The following is a 23630-nucleotide window of genomic DNA, read 5'->3' on the forward strand; positions in this document are numbered from 1 at the left end:
TTTTGTGATAATACATAAACGATTAATACTATTTTATTCTGTACAAATTTAAATAACTTTCTAAACATATCTAGGAACCAATCAAAAAGCAGTTTATCATTCATCAAAGAAGGAGAGAGAGAAAAACACAGCTGATTGTGGAAAAAGAAACAGACTTTGACAGCTCTGAACTATCAAGTCTGTTTTAAAACAAGCATAGCTTCAACCATACAGATACAGTCTTACATGTCAGTGACAAACAACATAATTAACAATTGCGAAGTTTTATCGTCGTAAATAGACATTGTTTTGTTGACAACTTTCAATAATTTTCAGTCATCCCTGGATCATGGTGACCCAACCATGTTTATCACACTTGTAATTAATGTACAGGAAAACATCTTTAGATCCCTTCCCTTCACTATAATTTAGATTAAAAGTATGATATGCATTAGCTTTTGATTCTTTTTTACTTCACCATGTTCACTTTAGTTCAGAAATTTTATAGGAGTTATTTCCCTGCATGGACATGAAATGCTTTGGAATCTGTGACACTTTAACTTTTGACATTATACATGTACATCTTCAGTATTAAAATATGTTTTGCTTCATGGCCATGATGGCAACAGGCATTTCACCTAAGATGCCAAAATGGTACCCAAACATCTGGGAGCAGTGGCGGATCCAGGGGGGGGGGGGGGTTCCGGGGGTGCACACCCCCCCTTTATTTTTGCCGATCAATGCATTTGTATCGGGACATATGTTTTGCACCCCCCCTTTGCCCTGGGTTAGCACCCCCCCTTTCGAAAATTCCTGCATCCGCCCCTGTGGGAGGGTGGTAAAGGGTTATTATCGTGCAACGTGATCACCGTTTTTTATTTCACATACATTTTTATTTGACGTTCAGTCGCGCAAGACAGATGCCTCGTTCACATGTTCTGCTTATTTAATTTTACGTGCATCATGATTTTCAAAGTCTTATTTTGCGTGCTCGGTTTTTTCAAATAAAATTGAAAGACTTGACAGGGATCGTCAAGAAATACTTTTTTAAAAGCCGTAAACAAAGTTGGCAAAAAAGCGGTCAATACTAGTATTGACCATGCCAGTGGTAAATACTTGTAAATACAGGGAAATACCGGCAAATACTGGTCGATTGAATTTTGAGTGGTCATTACTATAAAAACCACTATCTACTTGGTCATTTAAAATTACTATTAATAATTAATTTATAAAGAAAGTGTTCAAATCATTTTTAATGCATTTATTTCTAATTCTATTGTAAATTCAAACAGGGATCTACATTGATTAATGTGTACATAATATTATAGTAAAAGAAAAACTTTTTGTCCCTTCAAATTTCCATTTCAAGCATGAAGAAGGTTTTTATCTCACAGTTAAATAGGCAGGAAATAATTAATTTATTGTTTAAGGGAGTCTTCATATATCAATTTTATTATGTTCAACCCATGCACAGTCAACTTTTATTGGAGGCTGTTGTTTTAGTAATTAAATTTTCACACCTAGCAATGCCAGGTGATAGGTAAAAAGACCCAAAAATCAAATCAAATCAAATATTTTATTATTGTCTCACCTCCCTACATGTACAATACAAACATGAATACAATATATACAACATGTTTTAATTAAAAGTACAAAACGTTCTTAAAAACATTCGAGAACCACTCTCAAAAGAGTTATGAGAGACTTTTACATAGAAAAAAGACAGCTCTTCCTTTGAACAAAAAATGTTGAATTAAAATATCATGACAGATTTTGGCAGAATAAAAGCACAAATTTTCATTTGTAAATAAAAATATAAATTTTTCATCATCATTTAAATCTAAAAAACCAAAATTAAAAGAAACTGCTCTAGTAAAAACCTCTTGTCTTGCATGTGAATATAAAGGTCATTTGAGTAAAACATGTTTCTCATCTTCAATGAGTTTCTTCATTTACCTGTAGTTTAATTTACCTTTAACTTTAATTACCTGTAAAATCATACATTTTGAATAAAAATACATAAATTTAAAAATGTTGAAATAAAATGTAAATCTGTATCAATACATGTATATCTGAAGTATGCAATATCATAATTCATAATAACTAAATTTTAAATCAGTAAGAATAAGTGTTATAAATGAATAAAACATATCCAATTCATTAATTTTATAAGCTGACACATGCATAAAGATTAAAGTTTAAGTATATTTGACTTTTTATCAAGTTTTTACTTCAATTAATAGAATGTAGGAAAAAAGTCACAGGAAAAAAGACATGGAAAAAAGTCTCAGGAAAAAAAGTCACCGGAAAAAAAGTCTCGGGGGGGGGGAAAAAAGTCACAATAAATATTTTGTATGAAAACTGTCATATGATCTGCACATATATATATATTGGTGAAAAAAAAAGTCATACATTTTGTATATATTCATATCTGTTCATTTGCTTATTGTCTGTGTGTGGGTTTTTTTTTCTGCTGTTCATGTGCAAGTATGGTTTTGTGTTTTTTGTACCCCATATCCTTTTTTTTTATTATAAAAATATAGAATGGAAGAAATAGGGAATGTGTCAAAGAGACAACAACCCGACCATACATGAAAAAAATGATGTTTGTTATGTGCATTCCAACATACTTCTTTCAAATAATTTTATTTATTGTGACTTTTTTTCCTGTGACTATTTTTCCTAGAGGTTTTGTGACTTTTTTTCCTGTGACTTTTTTTCCGTTGACCAATTACATGAATTAATAGTAGAAGCAACCATGAAAATTTCAATTGACCAGTATTTGCCAGTATTGACCACTTGGGGAGTATTGTCCGGGGCTGTAAATACCGGTAAATACCACTGGTAAATACCGGGGTGGTATTTACCGCCTAACCTTGATTGGCCGTAAACCAATTATATCATAAATGTGTATACTAAATCTGGAATATCAAGTAAAACAAAGAGTTAATATATACAAGAAGACAGTGACTCAGTCACAAAAGGTTCACATAAAAGTAGTAATTTTTCATGCAACGTTCATTACAGAAATTATTTCCCGTTCAACGTGAAATTATGTCTTATTTCAGGTTTTTTCCGTGCAAGCACTCCTCCTTTATCACCCTCATCTGGCATGTGTACGTGTAGTCCAAATAATTATGACGTCTGGCAAGGCTATTTTTTTTTTTTTTGGGACGCCTTTGTCTGGCAAGGCTATCTTAATTTTTTATCTGGGACACCTTGCCAGACGTCATAATTATTTGGACTAGTGTACATGACATATATCATGTCCAGTCATGGCTTTTGAGCAAAAAGGGAAGGGGGAGCTTGTGCACAGGGACAGGAAAATCTAATTGTATTTCATTTAGAAACGAAAAATTAAAAAAAAAGGTTTTAAATCACTTTGCTTTTTGGAAATATTAGAACTTGTTCTCAATCTTTACTTAGGCACTGGCCTCCCTAACAACATGACAGGTTAGCTACTTTTACTAAATGTATTCACACTGAAATATAGTTCCCTTTAGTTCTCATGTATGGGCACATAAAACACATATAAACTGACAAAATGGGTATATTTTTAGAGCAGTTAATTCAAGAATGTATATCGTTAAGGTGTGTTGATGTGCAGGCTTTTTTTTTTAAACATTTTGATTTAGTAACTTGGTATTGATACAATACTAGTATGATTGACAACTGTGATTATCAACAAACAATCAGAGACAAGGTAGACCTTAAATTACATTGCTCCACCTCCTAAATTGTCAATCAAATTGACCACATTACATTTCAACCTTTGTCTTGCATAATTATACATACTCATCAATATACAATTCAATATACAAATATTTGACCTTATAATTGAATACACAAATGTATATATTAGATGTTTGATATATATATATATAAGGATGATAGATTTATTTATTGCCTATTTCTTTTAATCTACATTACATAAAGTGATTCTGTAAATTATGTCTGGAAGATATATGATTAAAGGATATATATAATATGAATATATAGAAGGTATTCAAGTAAGGCCTATAATTTACTTTATAAATTTTCAATAATCATCTGGTTTCAACTTACAAAATGCCCCAAAGCAACATTTTTTGATGATTTTTGTTGATACTGTAAAGTTCTTAGCTGTTGGTCTAGATTTTATGTCTTACAAGAATAGTTGGTAACATTTACTTAGTAGAAGAAATTTTGATTTGCAATTTTTTTTGTTTTTTTGCAACATGTTCAGAACAGGCAACATTATTTGGATAAGATATAAACTGCAGTTTAAATAAAATTGTGCAAATTAAGAGACCCATATTATTTAATTTGAGCTCATTTTATACTCATACTGAAATTCAGGAAGTCTCAGGAAAAAAAGTCACAGGAAAAAAAGTCTCGGGGGGAAAAAAGTCACAATAAATATTTTGTATGAAAACTGTCATATGATCTGCACATATATATATATTGGTGAAAAAAAAGTCATACATTTTGTATATATTCATATCTGTTCATTTGCTTATTGTCTGTGTGTGGGTTTTTTTTTTGCTGTTCATGTGCAAGTATGGTTTTGTGTTTTTTGTACCCCATATCCTTTTTTTTTATTATAAAAATATAGAATGGAAATAGGGAATGTGTCAAAGAGACAACAACCCGACCATACATGAAAAAAATGATGTTTGTTATGTGCATTCCAACATACTTCTTTCAAATAATTTTATTTATTGTGACTTTTTTTCCTGTGACTATTTTTCCTAGAGGTTTTGTGACTTTTTTTCCTGTGACTTTTTTTCCGTTGACCAATTACATGAATTAATAGTAGAAGCAACCATGAAAATTTCAATTGACCAGTATTTGCCAGTATTGACCACTTGGGGAGTATTGTCCGGGGCTGTAAATACCGGTAAATACCACTGGTAAATACCGGGGTGGTATTTACCGCCTAACCTTGATTGGCCGTAAACCAATTATATCATAAATGTGTATACTAAATCTGGAATATCAAGTAAAACAAAGAGTTAATATATACAAGAAGACAGTGACTCAGTCACAAAAGGTTCACATAAAAGTAGTAATTTTTCATGCAACGTTCATTACAGAAATTATTTCCCGTTCAACGTGAAATTATGTCTTATTTCAGGTTTTTTCCGTGCAAGCACTCCTCCTTTATCACCCTCATCTGGCATGTGTACGTGTAGTCCAAATATTTATGACGTCTGGCAAGGCTATTTTTTTTTTTTTGGGACGCCTTTGTCTGGCAAGGCTATCTTAATTTTTTATCTGGGACACCTTGCCAGACGTCATAATTATTTGGACTAGTGTACATGACATATATCATGTCCAGTCATGGCTTTTGAGCAGAAAGGGAAGGGGGAGCTTGTGCACAGGGACAGGAAAATCTAATTGTATTTCATTTAGAAACGAAAAATTAAAAAAAAAGGTTTTAAATCACTTTGCTTTTTGGAAATATTAGAACTTGTTCTCAATCTTTACTTAGGCACTGGCCTCCCTAACAACATGACAGGTTAGCTACTTTTACTAAATGTATTCACACTGAAATATAGTTCCCTTTAGTTCTCATGTATGGGCACATAAAACACATATAAACTGACAAAATGGGTATATTTTTAGAGCAGTTAATTCAAGAATGTATATCGTTAAGGTGTGTTGATGTGCTGGCTTTTTTTTTTAAACATTTTGATTAGGTAACTTGGTATTGATACAATACTAGTATGATTGACAACTGTGATTATCAACAAACAATCAGAGACAAGGTAGACCTTAAATTACATTGCTCCACCTCCTAAATTGTCAATCAAATTGACCACATTACATTTCAACCTTTGTCTTGCATAATTATACATACCCATCAATATACAATTCAATATACAAATATTTGACCTTATAATTGAATACACAAATGTATATATTAGATGTTTGATATATATATATATATAAGGATGATAGCTTTATTTATTGCCTATTTCTTTTAATCTACATTACATAAAGTGATTCTGTAAATTATGTCTGGAAGATATATGATTAAAGGATATATATATAATATGAATATATAGAAGGTATTCAAGTAAGGCCTATAATTTACTTAATAAATTTTCAATAATCATCTGGTTTCAACTTACAAAATGCCTCAAAGCAACATTTTTTGATGATTTTTGTTGATACTGTAAAGTTCTTAGCTGTTGGTCTAGATTTTATGTCTTACAAGAATAGTTGGTAACATTTACTTAGTAGAAGAAATTTTGATTTGCAATTTTTTTTGTTTTTTTGCAACATGTTCAGAACAGGCAACATTATTTGGATAAGATATAAACTGCAGTTTAAATAAAATTGTGCAAATTAAGAGACCCATATTATTTAATTTGAGCTCATTTTATACTCGTACTGAAATTCACTTTTCCTTCTAAAGAGCTCCTTTTAACCCTTTACTACATGGACATTATTTTTTGACATACTTGATTCGCATAGGATTTTTTCAATAAAAAAAAATCATCAGGTTTAAAGTATTAAAATGCATTGTTAAAACGAATATTTCATCAATGAAATTCCAGTCAGATATTCTCATGAATAACCTGTTTATATTAAATACAACTTTTATTAAGTCTGATTCTCATTTGTCTTAGGCAAGACGTTTTAACTGAGGCACTTCACAGGCGTCAAAAGGCGTCATTATGGAGTAAAGGGGGTGGCGTCAAAAAGCGTCATTATGGAGGAAAGGGCAATTTCAGCAATATTAGTGCTTTGTTACTGTTCATTTTCCCCCACCATACCCTAATATGAAATTATTCAAACTACTCTTCTAATCTTTCCATGAGTGATTTCCATCACTTTGATTTTTAACAAATTAAACCTAATGTCTTAAGTCTTATATAGTGGCTGTCAGCACACATCATACATCTGATTAGTTCCAACAAATTAGATGGACAACTCACTGGATTCAATTGACAGCTTGGAAGTTAGACGAACCGCTTATAAACATCTACTACCCCAGACTTATAGGTCATACATGTAAATAATACATTTGGATGTCCTGTACATGTATGTGTATTTCATACTTTAAAATTAGTTTTGTAGTTAAACCCCCCCCCTGTTTTAAATTATAATTGATTGATTGGTGCTAGCTTTATGCCACGTGAGCGCGAAAAATTATAACAAATATATGTGCTCTTAAAATAGGACTAACATACAAATTTGAATACTAAATTGTATAAAATGTTAACTTAAGGGTAAAAAATGTCTTTTAATATAGGATAAGAAGTAAAAATGTATATCACAAATTAATTTTAATAATCATACTTTTATTAATGCACTGACACATTACATGTATGTTTAATTTCTTTAACGTAGTGCCATTAGCTAATATTAATTTAAGGTGGTACCCAACACTTTCACTAAAATTGATTTGGCTCGTTTAATTTTCATAAAATTATGACAAAGTACAAAAAATGTATTTACTTTGACCCTTTAACAAAAATTTTAAAAAGTGGGTTATCAGAAAAATTACACTGGTTTGACAGACACTAATTTTGATCATTGAGAAGCTTAATATACCCTTTACAACACAACGTAATTAAAACGTTTAGCTGACTTTACAGAGTTATCTCCCTGTAGTGTTAGGTACCACCGTAACATGCTTAATACTTGTCAATGCATATTTTTGTTTTACAGGATGTGAAATAAAAGTAAAGTCATCTAAAGAAGAAAACATGGCTGAAGTAGAAAATGAAATTACAACAGAACCCAGGAATAAAGACAAGATATCCCTTAATGAGTCTGGGATAATTCAAAATAAAGATAGGATATCCCTCAATGAGTCTGGTATTGGTCAAGACACAAGTATCATACACACTCCAGGGAAAGCATATCTGACTAATGATGAGTCTGGCATAGGGAGAGATCTCTGTTGCAACAACAGTTTATGTGATGGGTTTGGAGGATCGACAAATTGTTCTAATGATGGCGATAAATCTATTTTGGGAGACAGTGCATGTGCAGATATGACTGAGCACAGTAAAAATGGTGTCATAAAAGAAACAGATGATACTAATAAATGTACGATTGTGTGTGAAGATTCAAACAATGTTAAAACAATGTGTGATATGAAGCAAAATGATGAAACCAAAACAATGACTGATAAATGTGACGGAACAAACAATTTTACCGACAAAAGTATTGGAATAAAGAAAGATGACAGTGGTCTGGATTTGCATAGATCCCCAGGGAGAGATGGCGTATCAGATCTGGATGTAAGTGAATCTCATAGTGAAAGTGGCGCCATGTCTACAAAAACGGACTCGGGTCTTGCATTAAGTTCAAAGTTGTCAGAAAACGAAGACTCTTCTAGAGAGTCATACAATGCCATAGTTGGACAGGGCATGGACATGGATGAAAGTGAGCCGTCATGTGATGTAACGATGCCGTCAGGTGATGATGATGAGGATGTTAAAGAGACAGGCAATGAAAATGAAAGTGAAAGTGAAGATGAAGATGATGAAGTCATAGTTAGAACAAGAAAAATAAAACGCAAGAGAAGAATGAACAGGGTGGATTCAAGTAGTGAAAACGAAAGTACTGAAAATGAAAGTAGTGACAATGTGGATTTAGATTCAAGTGTTCATAGAAGTGAAGATGTTCTTGATTCTGACGATGATTCTGATGTGGAGCAGAAAAAAAGTAGTGAGTCAGAATCAGAGGAGGAAGAAACATTTGAAAATGAAAATCTGAAACAAACATTCAAAGCAATAAAAGATCTGCGCAACAGAGAATATGGATATTCAAAAAAGATTCCACCATCCCATTTCAGAGAGAAAGTTCAGGGAAGTGTAAATCTAGTGAAAAGATTTGAGTTACAATGCAAACTTGAGTATCATGATGGATGTGTTAATGCATTACATTTCAACAGAATTGGTAAGCTATTTTTAGTACTTGGTTGAGATAAATGATCTGTTGTATATATGAAACATCATTGTGACATGTTTTGTAAACAGAGAGTCTGCCTATATATAGCTAGCAAATACAAGAAAAGATTTTTTTTTCTATCACAAAATGCAATAAGAACTCTGCTTGAAAATTGATAAACATTCACAAAATCCAAAATATTGCTACTCGTGTCAAGGATGGCCAAAATATAACCCCAATTTATTTGAGTGACACATATTTAAAACATGAAAAACAGAAATAAATGTATCTTTTTTTAAGGTCACCTACATGTAGGTCTTCTCTGGACCAGCAGTAAAATCCTTGTCAAAGTTTGGTGTCCATTTGGCTGTGCAGGTTCAGGAAGTACAAATATTCAGCCAAGTTTGATCAGAATAGGGACATTAAATTTGATGCCTCCTGTAGCATGTGTAGCACTCTCTACCCATCAAGAAATCTTGCAAGAACTAGAGTGTACTCTTTGTCTGTCTTTTTCCAATATATTCTTTTTTTCAGTGGCACTACAAATTTCCATGAACAGCCTCTTTTACAGGACCTACTTACATGACTAGTTCCTATTATAATTGTATTTATCTTTAATAAAATATTCTCGTCTTGAACAGGCACAAAATATTTGCCAGTGGGTATTAAGGTGGTACCCAACACTTTCACTAAAATTCACCCTCATTATCAGTCACATCGCAGTCATTACAGCTGAACGGACGTGCTGGGCCAGCTCTCCTTGATCCGCTATCTTCGATGAGGGTTTACAGTTAGATGATCAACGACTTACTACTTTAGATGACCAATCCAACGCCGTACAGTAAACGCAATGGTTGGGCCGCCCCGCATTAACATGCACTCCAAAACCATTGTATCATAGGGAGTGTTATGCCGATTAACGTCCGAGGGATGTATCCTAGGTGTTGGGTGATTGACCTTAATTTCACTGCCTCACTGCTTTGGTCCTGATAACGCTTCCTGTCATCTTTAGAATTACGTCCACAACCCATCTACCAGTACTCCATCATCGAGGTTAGCAGGCTGCCAAGCTGACCAAACTGGCCCTGAAAGCAGCCGTTGTGAAGAAATAACATCAAATTAGTCAACATATCAAACCAAAACAACTCACAAAACCAAAATGGCAACCACCACTCGTTCCTGACCGATGGCAAAATTATTCAAACGCTCACCAAACGCCTTCAGGCACCGAGTCGACCTTGCGAGGGCTGTATAGCCAGTCAAGGTCGTTAAAAACTTCCATTTTTTGTCACTAAAATTAATTTGGCTCGTTTAATTTTCATAAAATTATGACAAAGTATTTACTTTGACCCTTTAACAAAAATTTAAAAATTTAAAAAGTTTCGAACCAACCATTTTATCAGAAAAATTACACTGGTTATATACATTTAGCAGTTTGACAGACACCAATTTTGATCATTGAGAAGCTTAATTTTTCCTTCACAACACAACGTAATTAAAACGTTTAGCTGACTTTACAGAGTTATCTCCCTGTAGTGTAAGGTACCACCTTAAGCAATCAACAATCAATTAATCTATTTTTAGGTACACTTTTAGCCAGTGGATCAGATGATTTGAATATAGTTCTTTGGAATTGGATACGTAAAAGACCAGCATTGTATTATGACAGTGGACACAGGAGCAATGTGTTTCAGGTAAGTAGATGTATAAGTATGGGATGACTTTACAAATAACTACTCTCCATCATGTCCATTGTCATCTCAAGTCAAATACAAAATGTATGAGAATGCTAAGTTTATAAGATACATGTTGTACTTGTAGTTAACCCTTGATAAGCTTGATTAAAGATTACAAGGGTTATCATGTTCAACATGGATAATATATCAGTGCTCTGAAACATCAACTTATTACAGAAATGATGAACTATTTTCAAGGGTATTAGTCAGCCTGCCAAATTTGTACTTAGCAAACATGATCTTAAACATTTAAAGTCATATGAAACGAGTGACTGGTGAAAAATAATGTTTATCAAATTCTTGAACCAATGCATGTATATATCTTAACCTTAGTTTTCTGTGCATGATTTTATAATTTTTTACGCTAAAATGTAGTATAATTGTCATTTTTTTTTCTCTCTGTCTGTTATGAAGTGAAAATATGGTGGCTTATTAATTGTTGTGTTTTGAAGTTGTAGTTAACCAATTGTCACCTTTTAGTAAACAATCAACAAAGAAGCATAGATATTGAGAACATGTATAACATGTACAATCAGATAATAGTTAAGGTAGCACAATACAAAGATTTTTCATCTCCAATCAGACATCTTTAAACTGATGTAATTCCTCTCATCCTTCTCTAAATTTTATAAATGAGGTACCAAATGAAAAAAAAAGGATTAATCTTTTAAATTCTAATAATTTCATTATGACATAATTATTACTTAATTAATTGTTACGTAATTAGTTGATATATTGTGATGTCCACACTTGAATGAATTTAGCTTCGTTATTATTCATAGCATCTCAAAATATTTTATAAATTCTTGTACAACACAGCTTGACCTCCAAAACTATGTCTCAGATTTTTCCTATTGTATTTCATTCTCTCATAAACCTCAAATGAAGTTTGCAACATCAATTCACACGAGATCACTAAATTTGATTGGGTATAAAATTTGTTCTATTGATGTTTTTGGAAATCTGAAACACAGTTTTGGAGGTCAAGCTGTGTTGTACACGAATCTATAAATTATTTTGGGATGCTATGAATAACAAAGAAGCTAAATTCATTCAAGTGTGGACACCACAATATATCAACTGATTACATAAAGATTAATTATGTAATAATTAAGTCATAATGAAATTATCACAATTTGAAAGATTAATCTTTCTTCTTTCTTTTGGTACCTCATTTAAAAAATTCAAAAAAGGATGAAATGAATTATATCAGTTTAAAGTTGTCTGATTGGAGGTGAAAAAATCTTTGTATTGTGCTACCTTAATTTCAGTGACAGATTCATGCGTATTGCGATCACCAGAATTTTACGAGAAGAGTCAAGCAAAGGTCACTTTGAATACGGAAAATATGTCGGAGAAGTGCTTCCTCGAAGATAGCAATTAAAAAAAAGTAAACTTCTTCTAAATGTGGACAAATTAAAGAATTTTCTTCAGAAAAAAGTACATGTACATGTATATAAGTTTAATAATCATGATAATGACAACTATCCATTCTGATATAAAAACATATATGCAACATTTTTAGCTCACCTGGCCTAAAAGGCCATGTGAGCTTTTCTCATCACTTGGCGTCCGTCGTCGTCGTCGTCGTCGTCGTTAACAATTTTTCAAACATCTTCTCCTCTGAAACTACTGAATGGATTTGAATGAAACTTAGCATGATTGTTCCTTAGATTATCCTGCACAAAGTGTGTGCTTCGATTTTTGATCCGTCAAAAAACATGGCCGCCGTTACTTAAAATAGAACATAGGGGTCAAATGCAGTTTTTGGCTTATATCTCAAAAACGAAAGCATTTAGAGCAAATCTGACATGGGATAAAAATGTTCATTAGGTCAAGATCTATCAGCCCTGAAATTTTCAGATGAATCAAACAAACCATTGTTGGGTGGCTGCCACTTAATTGGTAATTTTAAGGAAATTTTGCAGTTTTTGGTCATTATCTTGAATATTATTGTAGATAAAGATAAACTGTAAACAGCAAAAATGATCAGCAAAGTAAGATCTACAAATAAGTTAATATGACCAAAATTGTCAATTGACCCCTTAAGGGGTTATTGTCCTTTAATGACAATTTTTCACAATTTGTTCATCATATTTGCTAACTTTAAAAAATCTTCTCCTCTAAAACTACTAAACCAAATTCAACCAAACTTCAACTGAATGATCAGTAGGGTGTATAAAATAAAGTTTGTGCTTTATTTTTTATTTCGTCAAAAAACATGGCCGTCATGGCTAAAAATAGAACACAGGGTAAAATGCAGTTTTTGGCTTATATCTCAAAAACTCCAGCATTTAGAGCAAATAAGACAAGAAGTTAAAGTATTTATTAGGTCAAGGTCTACCTGTCCTGAAATTTTCAGCCGAATTGGGTAACTGGTTTTTCAGGTATAATGCCCCTGAATTGATGATTTTAAAGAAATTTTGCAGTTTTTGGTTATTATGTTGAATATTATTATAGATACAGATAAACTGTTAATAGCAAAAATGTTAAGCAAAGTAAGATCTACAAAAAAGTCAATTTGACCAAAATTGTCAACTGACCCCTTAAGGAGTTATTGCCCTTTAAAGACTTTTTTCACAATTTGTTCATCATGTTGACTTACTTTAAAAAATCTTCTCCTTTGAAACTGTTGTATCAATTTCAGCCAAACTTAGGCTAAATGAGTTTCAGAGTATCTAGTATAAATTTTATATTTCATTTCCTTGTATGTCAGAAACATAGCTCCTATGGCTAAAATAGAACATAGGAAAAAATGATTTTTTTTTTGCTTTTGAAGAAAATAGGACGATTCAAAGAACATTTAAATAAATTGAAAAGCCAAAATAATCATTGATGAGATATTTAACCAAAAAAATTAAGGTGAGCGATTCAGGCTCTTGAGAGCCTCTTGTTTTTGTAATTTGAGGTTTCATATGACTTTAATTATATTAAAAACACGATCATTTCCTGAATAAATTACATTTAGATGACATTAAATTATGTTAGTTCCATGACACTAAGATATAAACTTGCATTTGCAGGTTCATGACGATAGACAACTAGAGTTCACCTTACTTTTACTGTACTATCTGTGATTTTTTTACCATAAATTATATTTACATCTAATTTCAGGCAAAGTTTATGCCTTTTAGCGGTGACTGTCATGTGGTGAGTTGTGCCAGGGATGGACAGATACGATTGGCTGAACTTTCACTGACTGGTGTATGCAAAAATACAAAAAAGCTAGCTCAACACAAAGGAGCTGCTCATAAGGTAAGCTGTAGCTTCTAAACACTTTGTGGTTGTTTAAAAGTTTTATTGGGGAGACTAGAGTAAAGTGCTGAGAAAAGAAAGTTTTTATACCCCTGCTTGAAAAAAGTGGGGGTACCATATTCTGGTCTACCTTTGTCTGTCCATCAGTCTGTATTTTTGCTGCATCTTTCTCAGGAAACACATCAAAATGATTTCTAAAATTTGGTTTCAAGGTTTTTATAAGTCAGCTGTACCATGTGATGCAGTTTCAGATTCATCACTCAACAACTTCCTTTTTACGAAATATTTTGGAGGGGATATCATCGATAAGCAGTAGCTCACAGTTTCATTTTGTTTTCAGTAACAAGATTGCATTCTTGTGTGTAAATTACATTTTAGTTCGTTTAATCAAGTTATCAGATACCATACAAAGAAGGGACAGTGGGATATACTAAGCAGGACATCACATGTTATTTTGTAAAATTTGTTTTTATTGATCATATTGATGTTTTATGGCTAAACAATAGATGTTAAATGTGTAAACAATTCAAATCAATTCTGGTTGAAAGATTCTTCATGCTTACAAAGGTCTGACTATGCAATACAGATATTAAATTTGTTACAGTTGGCTTTAGAGCATGATTCTCCTCATGTGTTTCTAAGTTGCGGAGAAGATGCTTTAGTATATGGTGTAGACTTAAGAGAAGAGAAGCCAACTAAGTAAGTATAGTACGAGAAGTAAGCAATGATTGTACTGATTGAATCTAAATCAAACATTATATGTCAAGGATTGCAGCACTGGTTTTGAGATGTTTATTACTAACATAATTGTTAAATATTAATTCAGACAAACAGATCAATAATATTCATAGCATTTATTTAATTGTCAAATATACAAAATGTAATCAGGAGCCTGTAATCCAGATGTTGTTGTTTGTTTATGTGTTACATATTTGTTTTTCCTCCAATTTTTGTACATAAATTACATGTAGGCCGCTAGTTTTCTCATTTGAATTGTTTCACATTGTCATTTCAGGACAATCTATAGCTGACTGCAGTATGGGCTTTGTTCATTGTTGAAGGCCATACGGTGACCTATAGTTGTTAATTTCTGTGTCATTTGGTCTCTAGTGTAGAGTTGTTTCATTGGCAATCATACCACATCTTCTTTTTATATAAATACTACTCTTTGGCGTTTACTTAAAACTTAAAAAAACCAATAGGAATAAAACATAAAAAAACTTTTCCAATATAATTCCTATAGACTTAACTACATGCTATAAAAATATGTTCTTAAACAACTTAGAATGTTTTTAATGTATTTCAGACTGGCTCTTACCAAAGAAGGAGATAAAAGAATACCATTATATTCCATCCATTCTAATCCTGGCAATTCATTTGAGTTCTGTGTTAGTGGGCGTGATCATTTTATCAGGTAAGAAGTTTATGGTTTACTGTTAAAGTTGATGTTCTGTTTGAATTGTAATTGTTAAAATTGACTTTGCAAGTCCATGTGGAATGTACACATTGAAAGAAAGGATAGTGTGTTTTAGTTCATAGTGCAATATAATAAAGCACATGTGGAAAAACTAAATTCAAAGGATCTGTGCTTTTCTTGCTGTTTTTCATCTCAAAGTCATAGTGAAATCTTGACTTGATCATGTTGATATTAAAATATCAGGCTTCACACAAATCTTTCATGACTATAGTTTGAACTTTTATTTCACTTGGTCTCTGGTGGAGAGTTAACTCATTTACAATCATACCACATCTTCTTACTGTTATATTAACACAACAATAAAGAATTCTTGTTCTATCATTATTCATATTTTTATCTTCCAATGCCAAATTGTTGTTTTGTTCCAATGATTTCCTGCATAATACATTTTTAGCTCACCTGGCCTTAAAGACTAAGTGAGCTTCTTTTATCACTTGGCGTCCGGCGTTGTTAACTTTTACAAAAATCTTCTCCTCTGAAACTACTGGGCAAAATTTAACTAAACTTGGCCACAATCATCATTGGGGTATCTTGTTTAAAAATGTGTCCGATGACCCGGCCAACCAACCAAGAAAGCTGCCATGGCTAAAAATAGAACATAGGGGTTAAATGTAGATTTTGGCTTATAACTCTGAAACCAAAGCATTTAGAGCAAATCCGACAAGGGGTTAATTGTTTATCAAGTCAAGATCTATCTGCCATGACATTTTTAGATGAATTGGACAACTGGTTGTTGGGTTGCTGCCCCTGAATTGGTAATTTTTAAGGAAATTTTGCAGTTACTGGTATTATCTTGAATATTATTATTAGTGTTGTCAAATTGTACGCTTTTGCCTAACCAGTTACTCATATAATTGTTCGACCGATTAACCGGTTAACCGGTAGTTTAAGTTAATGTTTGAAGGTCTTATCAAAAGTACCCTACACATCGATATAAGAAGATATGGTTTGAGTGTCAATGTGACTACATTCCATTCAAGTCGTTTTTATAATACGATGAATTGAAGTTCGGCCTTTGGTTTTATAAGGCTTGTCTGTGAAGATTCCTGTCGAAGTTTGAGTTTTAATAATCAAATACATGGTATCAATTATGGTGTTTGTACTAACTTCAAATTGAAAAATAAAAAATAAAACGTCTTGATCTCATAGAATTGAATATGTCTGAAACCGATGATTCTTCCATTTTGTCTTGTTGTCTCCAAAAATAATGTGAGTTGTTTCAATTAAAATTGATTAATCCTGATATTCGTACCATCAAGTATACATTGATTACATTCACGTTGATTTGCTCTTTACAGTTTTTGATTTAGCATTTAGTTATGACAAAGACTTGCACGACGCACATTCAGATGTAGGTCTACACAATATAAGATCAAAAGTGAAATAATGAAGTAAATCATAAAATTTAATCGTTTTACTGATTTAAAATTACTGTTAAAAAAACATGAATCTAATTATGTTTCCTTAAGATCTTGCCCAGAGCTGATAGACAAGTTCTAATTAATTTTATATTTTTGAATTAACAATACCAATCAGTATACTGGACAATTGATCCGATAAATTAATTACCACGACAACATTTTTTAAAGAAAACACAACTATTTAATGATTTCAATACAAATTTATATGAAATCTATTTAAATTGAAAAAAGTCCGGTTAACCGGTTAGCTTTTTTGGTAATCGGTATTCCAGGGCCGTAACTACATTGAGGCAAATGAGGCAAATGCCTCATGCTGGAAATTTCAAAAAAAAAAAAAAAAAAAAAGATCGTCTTTATATCAAATTGTTTTCACGGAAAGTGTCTTGCAAGAAGCAAGTTCTCTTCACTCCCTGATGTCGCCCCTGCATTTTTCTTCGTGATCTATGTTTCTATTTTACTTTTGGTTTTCGGAGTTGATGGTCTATTGTTTGTACTTCTGTGTCTCGGGTTTGTCTTTTGTTCTTTTATTGACTTGTCCTACTTTATGACTATAGTCTGAGTGTTGATTTTCATTTGTAAACGTGTGCAATGTTGCATGTCCACCGATGTCCAGATATTGTGCGGGAAAATATTTTAAGAATATGCTCTCGTTTTTTATATACATTAGACCGTTGGTTTTCCCGTTTGAATGGTTTTACATTAGTAATTTTGGGGCCCTTTATAGCTTTTTGTTCGGTGTGAGCCAAGCCTCCGTGTTGAAGGACGTACATTGACTTAAAATGGTTTACTTTTATAAATTGTTATTTGGATGAAGAGTTGTCTCATTGGCACTCACACCACATCTTCCTATATCTATCTACGATGCTATACTGGACACAGAAAAAAATTGTCGTTTCTGCATGGATAATTGAACTTGATATCAAAGAATACAAACATTTTTTTGTCTTTTTTCCCTGTTGATTAAGATATTCAATTTTCTATGTCCCTTTTGTGCATGTCTCACCTAGTTTCGAGTGATTTAAACGACTCAGAGAAAATACCGGCAATTTTTCTTAGTATGGATTGTAAAATCGGGTTTTTTTTCTCTGAGTCGTTTAAATCACTCGAAACTAGCTATATATAGGTGAGACATGCACAGAAGTGATAGATATGTATTATAAATATAGAAAATTTACTATTTCAATCAACAACAAAAAAAAAAAAAAAAATATCTGTATCATATACTCAAGCTCCTGTGGATAAAACTACTGAGCTGACATGGTTTAAATTAAAGAAAGACCACCAATTTCCCGGTATCAAATCATTTGAAAAAAACAATGTATTGCCATATGACCTTTTACATTGAAGGGTTAAACTTGCATCAAGTTGTGTTTGGACAGAAAATAAAGGAATATGGAGTAAACGTGCACTGGACCTAATCGCACACAAAGTCAATGCATAGAAAAAATACAAATGATCAATGGTCAAAGTTTTTATTCCTGTTCTTCATCTTGATAGTTGCTGGAGGGTCTTGGACTTCAATAATCATTAATACCGTAAAAGAAGGTCAAGATGGTCCCTATAGTGTCGACTTAAGCAGTACTAGTACTTAAAGTATAATACTGCACTGTCACTATATTTAAATCTAGTCATAAAAAAATCACCAAAGTCAGCACAATACAAGACAAGAGCAAACAGACAGACCTGGTATTAATGATTATGAGAAATACGACTTTTACTTTATCCTACATATCGGTCTTTTAATGTTGCCCCTTAAACCTAAAAGTCTTAAATTACAATAAATCTATGTTTTTGCTTTGAGACCAGAATATTGTCGAAAAAATAGCTAAAGATTATTTGCGTTTTAATGTAAGAAAGAGTCCGTGGAACGCTCAGAATGCATGATTTTGCGTTATTTTTCTCAGAGCTTCTGGGGGCCTTCAGCGGCCCCCAGACCCCTCGCCAAAATTTTTTCGCCTCTCTACGCTCGGCGAAAATGTTTTGCCTCACTATTAAAAGAGGCTAGTTACGGCCCTGTATTCGGTCGTTCGAATGGTTAACTGGTTAACCGGTTAACCGTTGACAACACTAATTATTATAGATAGAGATAAACTGTAAACAGCAATAATGTGTAGCAAAGTAAGATCTACAAATAAGTCAGCGTGCCCAAAATGGTCAGTTGACCTCTTAAGGAGTTATTGCCTTTTACAGTCAATTTTTTAACAATTTTTTTTAATTTTAACAAAATATTTTCCTCTGTAACTAATGGGCCAAGTTCATTATAGATAGAGATAATTGTAAGTAGCAAGAATGTTCAGTAAAGTATGATCTACAAATACCTCACCAAAACACAATTTTGTCATGCATCCATCTGTGTCTTTGGTTTAATTTGCACATACCGTAGACTAAGGTGAGGGACACAGGCTCTTAAGAGCCTCTAGTTGAAGAATATATTTACAAAACGATATTTATTTTTCAGGGTGTATGATAAAAGAAAGATTGACAAGGTAAGAACTTGCTGATCTTCATTTGCAAAAATTACAAACATGTAACAAATGATAATATTGCATTTCGAAAGAAATAGACCCCACTCCGATTATGTCCTTCACTAGAAAAGTTCGTCAATTATGAGGTCATGTACCAGATGGAGGGGATCACCTATATCCCTGCACTATTAATTTCATCTTGGTGATTGTCATAACTATAAACTAGAAATAATGTTTAAAAGAATGGTCTTTTACAGAACAAGTACATGAATTACATACATATGTAAAAATAAATATTTGTTCATTACATTGTGTATATGAAATTTCTATCAAGAAATGTCTCACTGTCCTCTTGAAGCAGAAAAAAAAACCTTACTTAAATTCAGTGTCATAATTAATTGTTGTATATTGATGTATGAAATACATTTACTTCAGTCTATGTAAGACCCTTTGATTCTTGTTATTCATTTAATTTTAAGGATTAAATAGATTAAATTAAATTAATAAAAAAAAAAGTGATTAAAACTTACTTTAACAAAAATTTACAATGAAAATAGAACAAATCTTAAAATTGACCATGTCATCCATTAGATCTTATTTCTTAAAGAGCATTGTTTGTTTTTCTGGTGATCTCTATATATTCATTTTTTAATAGTTCACTCTTTCAGTGAAATTGCCTCAATACAAAGATTGCCATGTGTATTCTGTCTGTCTGTTGTAGGATGATCTGTCTTCAGGGCTTCTGAAAAAGTTCTGTCCTCACCATTTGGTAAGTTTAATATACGTTGAATTAATGAAGTGCGTACAATGCCAAAATTAAGAACGTATAAAACATTTGAGTCCAAATTCTCAACGGAACCATATGTAAAAGGACATTTATCAAGGGTGTAACGTTCAGCACTTGCAAGGATTCGCTGTGGAACTTTTCCACTAGAGATTGAACAAGGTCGTTACAGAAACATTCCACCTAATCTACGTTTATGTAAATTGTGTAATTCAGGTTTGATTGAAGGTGAAACACATATTCTCATTTATTGTGACCGTTTTACTAATGCACGAAACAAACTGTTATATGAGTTACATGTACCATTTATTCACCAATTTAACATTGATGAACTACCTCCAAACATTTTCTGATATCTTTTATATTTAAAAACAAATACAATACTGTATTTATAGCAGAGAAAAGAATGTGTTGAAAAACTAGAAATTCAAAGGCATAATTTATTACAATTTTTTTTACAAAAAACAAATTTGACTGACATGATCCAATGACAAAAACTGAACTACAGCCTCCTAACTTGGGTCACACACTTAAAGAATTTGGCGGATTCAAACATGTTTGTGAGCAATCAACCCTCCCCATAATCTGGGAGAGGGGTATAACCACACATGATTAGAAAACTGTAAAAACAAGTTGAAATTGGCTTCACTCAAAAGATTGGTAAAAGGCACCAAAATAACTAACATAAAAGGCAAGAGAAACAAGCTCCAAAATAAAAGTTAATTGTTGTTGTATGAATTAGTTCCTTGTCATGATCATCATAATATATTTCTGTTGTAATTTGATTTTATAATGATTACAGGTTGACAGTGATGTAAAGGCCAATGTCACATGTGCTGTGTATAATTACAATGGAACAGGTAGGTTTTATAATTGTTTACTTTTACAAATTGTGACTTGGATGGAGAGTTGCCTCATTTGCACTCATACCACATCTTCTTATCTCTATGTATACCAAGAATAAAACAATATTTCAGTGAATTTCCTTTACAGTGAGCTTGTGGAAATTTTTAGAAACCATTTAAAACTTTGGTTAAAGTGCTTGTCTGTTGGTCAAATTTTTGTAAATAACATATAGATTTGTACAGGTATTGGTAGAAATATCTGTTGGTGTTTCAATTGGTTTTTGGAAAATTGACGCTTTCAGCGGCATGTTTCCGATACTAGTGAACTGAACTTCCATTACATTTCTCTGCCTACCGCGCTTGGTTCGTATTTACTTTCCATTACAATTCTCCGTCTACCGCGCTTGGTTTCGTATTTACTATTTCATATACAAACTGGAATTTGCTTGTATTATAATTTTTGTGTAGTAATCAACCGGGAACCAGTTTATATACCTCCGGTCCTTCTTATTACCAAAAAGATCGAAGTGTACCAACCAATGTTGTTAAGATACTCATAAATCTATTTAAATATAACTTTATTGATTATGTGAAGTAAAACTAAAATATTGTTAAAACATTAAAGATATATAATTAATCGGGGAAAACTTGAAAGTCATACAACTGCCTTTTTTATAAGAAAATATAATGTGTCCGTGTTGGTCCACTTTCCACTGGTTAGAAGACAGATCGAAGTACCGGAAATCTGACTTAATCTTTGTTTACAAAGTTACAACAGTAGAGTCTGTAACAGACTGTATCTGTATGACATGTGAATAAATTGTCGATATCGATTCTGACTTTAATACAACGGTTTTATTGGCGGGGCGGGAGAACAGATATGAAGCTCTCTACGTTTGATGTGTGCACAACAGTGTCATCTAGCTGAATCGGCGCGATCACTGTCTTATGGAATTCTAGTCAAATCGGCACCTGGTCAATTCGGCACCCGGTATAGGCAAATCGGCATCTAGTCAAATTGGCACCTGGTTAAACCGGCACTTGATAAAGTCAATTCGGCACCCATGTTAGATTTGTTTAATATATATTTTTAACAGTTTTAAGCAAAAACAGTAGCAATAAGGAATGGGTTGTCCAGAAATTTTACAGTATTTACCCAAGAAGAGTTAGATAAGGAAGGGGTTGGCCAGAAATATTAACCTAATTTTATCATATTTATTCACATTTTTAAGGGTTGAATTATTTATATATATTATTGGATGCCTAATTCACTTTAAATAGGTGCCGATTTGACTAGATGTCGATTTAACCAGGTGCAGATTTGACTTTTTCTATTGGTGCCGATTTGACTTGTACCCTATTATTAAGGCCCTAAAGTGAGTTTGAATATTGTACGGTGTTTTACTTGGCAGAATATTGGTACACTCACAGTAAGAGTTATTCTTTACTTGCTTTTCCACAATAATTGTTTCGTGCTATTCTTTGAACAGAGCTCCAGATAAGCTGCGTATTTGCGTGATCACGCAATACAAATAAAAAAACACCTAATGCAATTGCCCATTGCAGGGTTCAATAACCCAATTACTTCAAAGGAAAACCCAATTATATTCCAAAACCATGAGTTCTCCACCCTTTTATTGGCTACCATTTGCGTTGTTTACCCTTATCTGTTTACAGTCGTCGAGTAAACTATTTTTATTTTTTATAATATTTATAATATTTATAATTGGAAATTTCCTTTCATTCTAAAAATAGATCCCTGCATCAAGTAGCTGAAATAGGTCCCTGTTAGAGTTTGCCGTTGCTCAATAGGTACATGTGTTTTTGAAAACATTTCGATCTTCTCAACGTCTATCCAATTAGCGTGTGTCATGTAGTCATATTTTTTCGCATTGCTCGGGATTTATCATAACAAACATTGAATTAAAACGAAAGTGAATGTTCGGTTAAAATATTGAATAGAAGCATGTTTTCTGCTTCTTTTGAAAAGCTGAGGGAAAGTTATGATGATAACAAGACTCAGCCAGTGTTTTTAGGAAGCCGTCGAACACACGGGCGTGTTTGCGTACCTTAACGAGAACATTGCTAATAAGAACAGGGTTTCCTCAAAAAGAAATCAGTTGGATAAAGTGAAAGGCCAAACACTTGAGGCCAAATCAATTATGACATGATAAAGCATCAGAAACCAAAAGTTCTAATAAAAGACAACTAAACCCAGATTTATGAAAATTGGAATGAAACAAAAACATTCAAGTATAATTAGAATTTATAAACTATTTTTGTTTCATTTTACACTGGTCTCAGAATTTATTATATAAAGGTATAAGACGAGTGCCTGTGAATACACATATCCGTTTTATACAGTATATATGAGAAAATACAAAACTTGCAGAAGGTTTGAAACAGAACAAAAATTAAACCTACAATTGCTCCTCAGTGAATAAACCAAATAAAACAGCTAGCAAATAACCCTAACCATAACCAAATAAAACAGCTAAACAAAGAAAGAAACATATTTAAGATGGAAAAAAATCTGGGGTTGATATTGCCTAAATATTCAATATTGTGTTGATGAAAAAACCCAATATAATAAGGTGCTTGGTGGTGAAAAACCCAATTTGATATTAACATGAGGGGTGAATTGGAATTGATAATGCAATCAAAAAACTTTATCACCCAGTTATATAAGAAAATGGTGGGTAAAAAACCCAATTTGTGAATTCTTATCTGGAGCTCTGTTTGAATTTCTCGGCAGATATGGTTCTCTTCGGACATG

At 32.5% G+C, this 23630-nt stretch overlaps 1 protein-coding gene across 1 annotated transcript in view; it reads left to right on the forward strand.

Moving 5' to 3' along the window:
• The first annotated feature begins 91 nt into the window (after positions 1-91).
• LOC143080818 (DDB1- and CUL4-associated factor 8-like) overlaps positions 92-23630 on the forward strand; it is a 29125-nt gene continuing 5586 nt past the window's right edge. Inside the window, exons 1-9 of the mRNA XM_076256876.1 lie at positions 92-227; positions 7642-8880; positions 10456-10565; positions 13722-13862; positions 14467-14561; positions 15169-15276; positions 19219-19246; positions 19947-19994; positions 20812-20869. Of these exons, the coding sequence (XP_076112991.1) occupies positions 7680-8880; positions 10456-10565; positions 13722-13862; positions 14467-14561; positions 15169-15276; positions 19219-19246; positions 19947-19994; positions 20812-20869 (1789 nt within the window). The 5' untranslated portion in view covers positions 92-227; positions 7642-7679. The remainder of the gene's footprint in view (positions 228-7641; positions 8881-10455; positions 10566-13721; positions 13863-14466; positions 14562-15168; positions 15277-19218; positions 19247-19946; positions 19995-20811; positions 20870-23630) is intronic.

This window comes from Mytilus galloprovincialis, chromosome 6, assembly GCF_965363235.1.
Source record: "Mytilus galloprovincialis chromosome 6, xbMytGall1.hap1.1, whole genome shotgun sequence".
NCBI classification, from domain to species: Eukaryota; Metazoa; Mollusca; class Bivalvia; order Mytilida; family Mytilidae; genus Mytilus; species Mytilus galloprovincialis.